At 46.5% G+C, this 10,843-nt stretch overlaps 1 protein-coding gene across 2 annotated transcripts; it reads right to left on the bottom strand.

Moving 5' to 3' along the window:
• Positions 1-1,117: 1,117 nt before the first annotated feature.
• Positions 1,118-3,827, bottom strand: DYNLL1 (dynein light chain LC8-type 1). 2 transcript variants are annotated; one of them, XM_019727853.2, is made up of 3 exons: positions 3,690-3,827; positions 3,332-3,469; positions 1,118-1,537 (listed from the first exon to the last, which is right to left on the bottom strand). In XM_019727853.2, the coding sequence occupies exons 2-3, from the start codon at positions 3,461-3,463 to the stop codon at positions 1,400-1,402; spliced, it is 270 nt and encodes an 89-aa protein (XP_019583412.1). In that variant the 5' UTR covers positions 3,464-3,469; positions 3,690-3,827; the 3' UTR covers positions 1,118-1,399. The 2 variants fall into 2 exon arrangements, with proteins under 2 accessions (XP_019583412.1, XP_019583413.1); XM_019727854.3 differs by having other exon boundaries at positions 3,677-3,812.
• Positions 3,828-10,843: the final 7,016 nt, after the last annotated feature.

Below are 10,843 nucleotides of genomic sequence, written 5' to 3' on the forward strand. Positions count from 1 at the left end.
CACAGTACCTCCTTATCCTGCTTTCCTGCAGAAAGTATGAGAAACTCTTCTCCCATTCTGCCACAATAAACAGGAAAACAATTTTTTGCCCCTCTACCCTGAAACTTTCCCAGTCTTAACACAGTTCAAGTTCACTAAAACCCTAAGTTCTGGTAAACAAAAATAATCTTCCAAAAATGTTACAGACCTAACTCTGCTCTTAAGATGGAGTAGAATCTATCAGCCCCTCCTGTGTAGCAGTAGCCTGGGTTTTCAGAAATCCTAATTGTATCTCAGATTTAAGATCTAAAACAAAAAGCCTTACCTCATGTGAACAATGAGCAGAGTAACTAGAAAGTCAGGACAACTCCCCAAGATGGGTGTGGATTGTTTCAGACTCGGGACTATTTTTCTACCTACAAAAGCCAAGTCTGCCATATTTGCTTTTCTTAAAAGACTTAAGTCTTCCTAAAATTGATAGCAGGAAACCTTTAATGAAGGTTACCGATCCAGCTTTAATTGGGTCTTTTAATGAAAGCTTCAATTCACATTTGTTAATTGGGTTTCTGACCAAAGCTAGTTAAAGCACAGCACATCAGGCTTACATATTTAAATTCTTGCAGACTTGGGAAGAATCACAGAGGGCTGCTGCTCAGAAACTTTTTCCCTTTTAAAACCACCTTTCATCTTTAGAGTATCCTTTTGAGGCCCCGCAGGAGAGGTGGCATAGCCCAGAGCCCAAATTTCTCATTAGCCCAACTTATTATCAGCTTATTTCCATTTTACAGCCATAGAAAGCTTATAGAAGGGAGTTCTACTACACATTCATCACCACCACCTGCAACCTAAGGCCTAGAACGTTCCATAGCAACAACTTTTAACAAAATGAGCACTTAAAGATAGTATTTATCAGATTAGTAGTAAGATTTAATCCAAATGTTTCTGACATGCACTTCTGAGTGTTATTCTACCACGCACAACAGTTGCAGATGGGTGAGAATTAAAGGCTCAAAAGTACTGAATAGGCTAGTGTACTATATAACACTGAAACTTAGTTCAAAGACCCCCATTAACCTAGACAAGATGAAGCTATAGACCATCTTCGACTCTAGATTATTTGAACAAATTATAACTAACACTTCTTCAACAGATTTATTTTTTTTTTGGAAAGGAATGGATTGAGAAAAAACATGGGGCAGAGAGGTATGGAATAGAAAATAAATACAAATGTAAGCTGTTTTGCTAATTGTTTTATAACCACAACAAATGAGTACAGCGAAAGCCCTGTACAAAACACAAAGGTTCAAGATCAAGGTGTTCCTTTAGGCAAAGCTGAAGATTTCAGTCTCTGGTATTTGGAATTTAGGCTGCAGTCCTTGTTTTTGGATGGATCACTGGGTGTGTAGCACAGTCCATGCTTCTAACCAGATTTGAACAGAAGAATGGCCACTTGGCCCAGGTAGAAGTAGATGAAGTGTTTGGTTTCATGTGTCACGTAACTACCGAAGTTCCTCCCCACGATGCAGTGCCAGGTGGGGTTGTACTTCTTGTCAAACTCCTGGGGGGGTGGGGGGGAGAGAGAAAACACTAGAATTTTAGTGCTAAACCAGAGGTTCGAGTTTGCCCCTGGATAAGGAGGGCCTGTAGAGGCAGAATGGAGGAATATTAGCATCTGCAAATTCTTAGAATGAAAGAATGTTTCCCTGCTCCAAGTCGCCTACATACTGCATTAATGCAAACATACTTGCAGTCTGAGCTAAGCTGGGAAGGGAGGCTGGGGAGGTAAAAGGCAGAAAGGGCAGCCTCAAAGACAGGGGTGCTTTGTTATCACGGTAATTCCACCTTCATAATTTCTGTAATATTCTTATTCAGTGATAGCAGGTGACATCAACAGTTCTAGTTTATAATGTTACCGTGTTTCCCCAGAAATAAGACCTAGTTGGACAATCAGCTCTAATGCGTCTTTTGGAGCAAAAATTAATGTAAGACTCGGTCTTATTTTACTGTAATATAAGACCGGGTCTAATCTAATCTAATCTAATTCCGGGTTTTATATTAATTTTTGCTCCAAAAGATGCATTAGAGCTGATCGTCCGGCTAGGTCTTATTTCCGGGGAAACACGGTATGTGTAAACAGAACTAAACTATTCTACTGTATGTCATGCACCCCAAAATCCAAGAAAATGGTAAATATTTGGCCCAAAATACCCCATTATATCTCTCTTTAACTGCATTCCAGTTATCACTGATAACAAAAGACTTCCAAAAGGACAAAGTCTCAATTAGCATCTAAACCACTGTGGATCAGAATTTAAGGGGACAAGATACTTGGCACTCCATTGCTCCTACAAAAAGAATGCCTGAAGCAGAACCTGACAGCCACCTAGTCAGATTTTACCCTTAATTAATTATAATTTCAACAGCCCTCCTTTCCACAATCTATCCTGTTGATAATCTACCACCTGGTCCACAAGGAGCAAATTGCAGGAACAATTTTCCCCTATTCTCCATCCCCCTAAGGCTCTGGAGACTAGAATCTAGAATGCCTGTGTTAATTTCTTCACTAGGTGACCATAGGCAGGGGCCAAAGCTAATCCTTCTCTATAAAACTCTTACAAGTCTGTGGTAAGTTACAAAATTTGGCTACTCTCATACTGTAGGCTGCGTGAACATCTTTAAGATCTATCAAGGGAAATAACGTTCTTACAAGCTAGAAGAACACACTGCTGCGTTGGTCAAAAAAGGTATTTCTGTTCCATCTTAAGTCTTTCATCTTCCCATTCTCGACTGGAACTCTACCAGGGCTTAGGCTGCCAGCTTCCTTTCCTTCCAGAAAACATAGCTGGAGAAGTTGGCAGTCCTGCCAGCTTTCTACAGACTGCCATTTACCAAGCCCCCACCTCAGGTCCCAACCACCACTACCACCCACTTTCTCTCAATTGCCGACTGAACTCCCCAATGGAAGGCTGGCAAGATCTCCCTCCTGCCCGGCTGGAAACACCCACGCAGCTCCCCGCTCGGGAACATGCAGATGGATCCTCCGCGCAGGAATCATGAAGAAGGGGGAACCGCTGCTCCATGATCCTAGAAACCGTTGCTAGGTGGCGCTTTCCCCCGCGGATCTGGATAATAAAAAAAACTTGGGGCACCGAGATTCTAGTCTTCTGAAGAGCGTAAAATTCATTTGCATTCTTTCTGGAAACCTCTATACCGGAGCTGCCCTGCGTACCGTGCCCCCAAGGATCTGTCAGGCGCTCTGGGGATGCATGAACCGGGAGAATTTACGTTAAGTCGTGACTCCCCCAAGCTGAGCGTAATCGGCCCGAGCCCCCCGCCCGCGCCCCGTCCTCACCTTCTTAATATGGGCCGCAATGTCCTTCTCTATGTTATATTTCTCCAACGCCTGAGTAGCACACTCCACCGAATCCTGTTGCATCTCCTCGGACATGTCGGCATTTTTGATCACCGCCTTTCTGTCGCACATGGTTACCTGGGGGACGAGGCCCGGGCAAGGGGTGAGGAGTTGGGTTGTGCGCTGCGTCTCCGAAGCGCCCGCTCCCCCGGCCCCTCCGCCCGCCCCACGCCATCCCGGAATGACGCCCTCCACCCCACTTCTCAGGGAGCGCGGGCCGCGCGGATAAAACCACGAGAGAAGTCCAGCGGGGGACGAAACCAGGTTGTGATGCCCCCAGTGTACCCAAGTCTCTCACAGTGGAGCAAGGGTTGGCCGACTGCAACGGTCTCCTGGGGGAGGGGCTGGCGAGGCTCAGACCCGGCGGGAGAAGCCGTCGCTACCGAAGCCGTGGCGCATCTAAGGAGCCCCACACCAGCCGCCGCCGCCTAGTGCCTCGGCTCCGCCCTACTCCAGCCGGCCCCGCCCCCGCCGGACATCCCTATTGGCTTGGCCCATCCCCTAGGATTCTCCCATTGGCCCATGGGCTCAATGGTTCCTTGAGGATCTTTCCCCTGCATTTTGTTGCAGACCACAATGCACCACTCGTGGCGTCGGTTGCCCCGGCAATGGGCCGCACGCGGTGAGGCCCACACACCCCGAAGGTGGAGCTGGGGCGCGGTTGCGAGAACTAGCCAGCGGCTAGAGGGGTACGAGGGGAGCTTCTGCCCCAGCCAAGGGAAGTGATTCCAAATGTACGGAGGTTGTCCTAAGGTTTGTTCTGGAATAACGATATTGGGGTCCACCCCAGGTGGGAAGGATTTACTGATTCTGACTGAGGTGACCAATCCCTTCACTGAAAGGGTATCTATCTCTGAAGCAGGGCAGGCTTCCTGGGCAAACAACCAGTGCAGTCGCAGAAGAGGGACCCCACGGCTTGGTTTAATGCTCTACTGTCTCATTTGTGATACTTTTTTTTTCTTTAACAAGGTACCCCACATATTCATTTTGTATTGACCCCCGCGAATTATGTAGCGGGTCCTCCTTTGAAATACTGGGGGGAGGTTCCTCAGGAATGGGAGAGGGTTTATTTATGAATTAAGGGATTACCCCCAAGAGAGGGGTCTCCCTGCGAGCAATGCTGACCTCCTTTAAGTGTGTGGGGGGCCCTCTGCGTGGATATGGGAGTTGCCGATTCCAGGTGTGTGTGTGTGGCAAGGGTGGGGCTGCTTGCTCTGATGAGGCATTCTTTCCTGTATGGGAATTTCTTGGTTTGGGATTTATCTGTAGGGCGGAGGGAAGTGCCCTAATGATTAGGCATTCCTCAGACGTATTGCCTCTGGCTTAGGCTAACCACTAAGTGGTTGGAAAAAAAAAAAAAAAGGCAAGGTCTTGCCGGTGGTTAGGGAGCAGGGTCGGTTCTGGATTTAAACCCCAGCACTGTTGTTTTTTTTACCAGCTGTTTGAACCTCAGTTTTCTTATCTGTAAAGTGGAATAAGTATAAAAGGAAAACACTTCATAGAGGCATGCTGGGAGCCTCTGAAGTTCTCAGCGCAACCTGTGGCACATAGTAAGTGCCCAACGAATCTTATCAACTATCACTTTATGCAACTGTCCCAAGAATCACAGCAAGGTTTTGAAACAACCCTTAAATGCCTATAATGTGTTTTTGAACTTCCATAAACAAGTTATCAAGTTAATCATGTCACCAGAAGCTATTTAGATTTCTGCATTTTTCTTCTTAGCCACCTACTCTAATTACCCCAGAGCCCCTTACAATTTGACCAGAGGCACACACCTCCAAAGAGAAAGAAGTGGGAATGATAAGAACTTAAGGTACAATGTATGCCTATCAGTTAAATCAAATTAAGAGGATTTCCAATGCTGGGATTATGGATTTAAAGAGTTAAAATGAGTTCTATATGGTGTCACTCCTGAGGAAGAAGTTGGGTTGGCAATGAGAGTGAGGCAGGGTTGGTGCTTCTACCTGACTTGGGTGTGTGAGTTAGAGCTGTGGAATCTACTGATGACTCGAGAACATAAATCTCTTTCACACGCACACGTATATTTATCCCTCTGATCTACAGTTTGGCCAGCTTCTCATTGTTTCAACAGAAGTTGCTGGAAGTAGTTCAAGTGGATGAGGCAATAAGAATAGCTGCTATTTATTGAGTGGCTGCTTACCACCAGTGCTTTGCATTCACTCAGTGATTCCTCACCACAGCTGTGCCTGGGACTCCTTGCCTCCCAGCTCCCTCTTGACACAGCTGTCTGCTCATTTAGATTTCAGCTCAAATGCCATCTTTCCTGAACTCCATCTCTCCTTGCTCTCTAAACACCACCCTTCAGTAGAAATTCCAAGTTTTAAGAGTTCTGTGCTCGGAACCCTGGACGAAGACCAAATATATATATTTTTTCTATTATACTACACCTTTCCTGAGTCTGTCTTCTGGTTATAAAAACAGAGTATTCAACTGGACAAGACGTTGCAAACTGGAGGCCCATAAAGCATATCTAGACTGTAGTTTGCTTTAAAAAATGAATTTGTGAGCAACGTTTAAAAATGGTAATTCTCGGGGGTGGCTGGTTAGCTCAGTTGGCTTAGAGCGTGGTGCTCATAGGATAATACCTTCATCATAGGTACTAGGTAGCAAGGATTATATTAAATAATGCATCTGAAGACCTAGGCAAGGTCTAAAAAAATGGTAGCTCTTGCTATGATGTATTGAGACCTCACTATTAGTATGTGCCAGGCATCTGGGACACACTGTTTCATTGACTTCTCACAACGGTATGAGGTGTACTTCAAGAGCCACTGATCTATTACACAGATGAGGAAAACGAGGTTCAGAGAGGTGAAGCACCAGCCTAACGTGATGCTGCTAGAAAAGGTTAGATCTGGAATTTAAACTCTGGTCTGACTCCACAATCCCCCATGGTGGATGGAACTTTTGACCTGCCTTACTTTCCCAGACAAAAGGAGCTAATGCGTGTCCCTGGAGACTTTGACGTAGCCTGGCCCCTGGCAGAAGACCCTAAATACTGGGCGTACCAAAAACAATGTATACAAGAGGACACTGGTCAGTGTTGCTCAAGCAGTAATTTGCCGTCATCAGAAGTGTCTAGACACTGATGGTAACCACTTTGAGCACCTCTTGTCATTGCAGAAGTCAAACGTGACTTGTATTCATCTTTTGTTATTGGTATATATTGAGTATTACAATTTTAATACAGTTTTCCTTTCTTAAAATGTGTATACGTTTTTTTGGCACCCTCTGTATTGCTGGGTGGGTGGCTGGCTGGCTGGCTGGCTGGCGGGACAGATGGAAGAAAGGGTGGATACTTCAAACTAATCCAGCATTGCTTCCTCTCAAACTTGACCTAGATTGGTCCCTGAGTGGTCTTGCTCTTCCCTGGACAAATTACCTTTGTACTTTAACCGTCAGACTTTCCCAGGGCCTTCAGAAAGCCCTTGGGAATTGTTCATAAGAAGGCTGAGGGATTCCTTGCAGGTCTTAGAGCGCTACCCTCCTGCAAACAGACTAGGAAGGACCACAGCCTGCTCCTCGTCTACCCCACCACGAGCCCAGGATTGCACTGTTCCCAGCCCTGTCCAGCAATCACTTTTCAAGATTTTCTGGGACCTCAAACCCTTTTTTGGACCATAAGTTCTGTCACCTATCTAGCAGCTCTGGCCCTCCCTTACCTGAAAGGAAGTGTGAGAAGACATGACCTTATAGCCCCTACTGTTGACTCAAAGACCCCTGCCCAGAAAGGAGGGGCTCCATGGGAGAGTATGCCTAGAACTGAATTTAGAAGCTTCCTCCCCATGGAGAAGGGCTGGCACTAGCCTGGGGCTGGCAGGAGAACTGAGCTGTGGAGCAGGGAGAGTGAGGTCAGACAGGCCGGGACCGAGGGAGGAAAACTCAGGGAAGAAAAATCTCCCTCCTGGCCAATAGCCAAGCCTCACCTGAGTGGATAAATACCTGTGAAGGCTCTGTGCTCAGCCTCCTGTCCTTGGGGGGAGTGGGTAAATTCAGGCACCTCCACAGAGCCCTAGTAGGCCCCCTTCAGCTCCCCATTAGGAATCCGACCAACCAAGAACAGAGACTAAAAAGTACAGACTTTGAGGCCAGGTAGACCTGGGTGTGCATCTTGACTCTACCCCTACTAAGGTGTGACCTCAGGTAAGTGAGTCCATCTCTCTGAGCCTCAGTTTCCTCATGTGTACAATGGGTACTGCAGTAGTCCTTGTTTCTCAGGGACAATTTGGAGACTGAGATGGTCCTGTAAAGTATGTAGTGCAGGACTTGGCACATGGCAAAATCAGCAATGCTAGAAGGTTACCCTGAGCCAGGATTTTTCAACCTTGGCATTAACATTGTGAACCAGAAAGTTTTTTGTTGTGTGGGGGCCTATCGTGTGCACTGGAGGATGTTTAACAGCATCCGTAGCCTCTGCTCCCTAGATGGCACCTCACACTCAGTTGTCAACCAAAAATGTCTCGCGGACAGTGCCAAATGTTCCCTGGATGAGGACACTGCCCCCGGTTAAGGACCACTGTCCTAGACAATCTGGATTAAATCTGAATGTCACAGATCCCAAACTCACAGCCCCGTGTAAAGACCACAAGATAGGCAGGCCTACTTACAAAGGAAGTGATGGGAGGTCCAACAATCACAGAACAAGCTCTCTCCAGGGCGGACCAAGAGGCAGGACCTAAGTCGGCTCTAAGAGCCAAAGAGCCCCCTCTGACTCACTAGGTGACCTCTGTGTCACTCTTTAATTATATGCAAAGTGGCCCAGAGTTAAATCTCAATTATTCTAGGGCCCCAGACAAAGGGACAGGTAGTTGATATCTGATTTCTGGCATATCTACTCTTATCCATTGACTGAGGGAAAACCTGACTCTCTGGAACTCAAGATTTCATTCAAAGCATCATTCATGATTGATGAGAGATTTTTGAGAGAGAACCAGGTATCCATGACTGGTCTGGGTGCTGAGGATTGTGATATTGTGATTCATAATAAGAAATACATATTTGGTCTTCATCCCAGTTCCTGGCTCACAGCTTCCCAAGTCCTTGGAATTTCTTGAGCGATATGAGCAATGGAAGCATCTTTTGTCATAATATTTGGTCTCTTGTCCTCAGTTCCCGAAATCCCTGCAAAGCCGTAAGGTGAAATGTGTGTCTTGCTATTCATAACAAGCCCCTTTTCACCACAGCTGGGTTTGTGTTAATAAGGTGACTTTTGGAAAGCACCTAATGGTGGGGACTGATTGTCTGAGGGAAGAGGAGAGGGGCTGGAGATTTGAGTTCAAGCACCAATTGCCAATGATTTGATCAACCTGCCTATGTAATGACACCTCCATAAAAACCCAGAAGGAGAGGGTTCAGGGAGCTTCCAGGTTGGTGAACATGTGGAGGAGCTGGGAGAGTGGCACAACTGGAGAGGGCATGGAAGCGCTGCATCTTTTCTTCATACCTTGTCCTACCATCTCTTCCATCTGGCTGTTCCTGAGTTAGATCCTTTTATAACACACCAGTGATCTAGTAAGCAAAATGTTTCTCTGAGTTCTCTGAGAAGCTCTAGCAAATTAATCAACCCAAGGAGGGAGGGGACCTCTGATTTATAACCAATAGGTCAGAAGTACAGGTAACAACCTGGGCTTGTGACTGGAGTCTGAAGTGGGCTGGATGAGATAATTCTATACATATGACTGACCATACCTATGGAATCTGGTGCTATCTCTGGGTGTCAAAATTGAGTTAAAATTGTAGGACATCCAGCTAAAGCCTGGAGAATTGCTTGTTGGTGTGAGGGGAAACCCTGCCTCTCCCATGCATAGCAATTGGTGACCACAACCCTACTGGGGATGCACAAGAGAACAAAACAGGCAAAGTCCCTTCTTCATGGAACTTATATTTTATCAGGAGAATAAAGATAAAAAAGACAAGCACAAATGTCAGACCCTGATAAGTACAATGGAGAAAGATAAAGTAGAATAAGACCAAGGCTGACTGACAAGTCAAGGCGTCTTGTTTTATGTAGAGGTTTCTTGGCAGCCTCTCTGAGAAGGTGCCGTTTGAGCCAAAACTTGATTACTTTGCTACTGGATAGAAGACTGGCTGTGGGGAAGCCAGTGGGAGCAGAGGGTCCGGGAGAGGCTATTACAACAGTCTAGGCAAAAGGTGATGGTGGTGTGGACCAGGCAGAGGTCGGATGAGACGTGGTTGGATTATAGATATATTCTGAAGTTGGAGTGGACAGATTAGTTTAATACCAGGTGTGAGGGAAAGAAAGGAGTCAACATGACTCCAAGGCTTGTGGCCTGAACAGTGAGAAGAATAGATTAGTTTGGAGAAGGCTGGCCAAACAGAAACAAAAAGTTGTTTTGGGCCATATTAAGTATGAGATGCCTATTAGACATTCCAAGTGCAGATGTCAAATATGCAGTTGGACATATGAGTTCCGGGAAGAGGTCCAGGCTAGAACTATAATTTAGGGAGTCATCAGCTTGTAGATGACATTTAAAGCCATGGGACTGGGTGAGATCACCACAAGGGAGGAGTACCTACAGATGGGAGAAGTAATGGTTATTCAGCTAGCAACATTCTCTGAGCTTTTACCATGGGCCAAGCCCTGAGCTAGGTACTAGGTACAGAGACGTAGATCCCTCAGCACCTATCCAAGAAACACTCCCTTACTTATTTAATTTTTCCTGCCTAAGTGCTTTGGCCACTTAGAGGCTAAACATTGAGAGTTCCTGCCCTGCCTCTTATTCACGTATTCATTTTTTCAACATGTATTTGTTGAGTACCTACTTGGTACAAGGCCCCATCTAGGCACCAGGGACATGAAAGGGGGTAAGTCAGATATGGCTCCTGCCCTAATGGAGTTTACGTTTTGCATGTGGAGGAGGTGCACATGATGATGTGATTACAGTTATGACAAGTAGAATGACAGAGAAGGCAGGCTGGTCTGAGAGCGGTTAATGGGGGCTCTGCCTGGGAGGCAGGGAAGTCTTTCCAGGGAAGTCACATTTGAGCAGCCATCTCAAGGAGCTGGAACCTAGGCTAAGGGGAAGTACCGGGAGCTTCTCAGGTGGGAGGAACACCATGCTCAAAGGCCTGAAGGCCGGAAGGATGTTGACAGCTGAAGGAAAGCCAACTTGGCTACAGAGAAGTGATGTGGGGGAATGGGAGGGTTGAGGCTGGAGCGGTGGGCAGCAGCCAAACCTCCAGGGCCTTGTGAGCCTGGTTAAGACACAGGGACTCTGTCCTGAGGCCACCACCAGCCCTGAAAAGCTATAAGTGGGGGACCACATGATCAAAAGGTCACTAAGGAGAGTGGGCAGGTGGGAGGGGTGCCAGTGTGGCAGCAGAGACAACATATGAATTTTGGAAAACCCGTAAACATTCAGTCTATAGGAACCTCCAAGTTCATAGCCAGCCAGTAAGAAGTCTGGG

Source organism: Rhinolophus sinicus, chromosome 9 (assembly GCF_057876585.1).
Source record: "Rhinolophus sinicus isolate RSI-liver-muscle chromosome 9, RSI-T2T, whole genome shotgun sequence".
In the NCBI taxonomy this organism is placed as follows: Eukaryota; Metazoa; Chordata; class Mammalia; order Chiroptera; family Rhinolophidae; genus Rhinolophus; species Rhinolophus sinicus.

Excerpts from the sequence above, each read along its gene's own strand:
- DYNLL1 (XM_019727853.2), bottom strand. The coding sequence starts at position 3,463 with ATGTGCGACAGAAAGGCGGTGATCAAAAATGCCGACATGTCCGAGGAG. Across the intron at positions 1,538-3,331 it reads TTGCGGCCCATATTAAGAAG|GAGTTTGACAAGAAGTACAA; the intron begins GTGAGGACGGGG and ends CCACCCCCCCAG.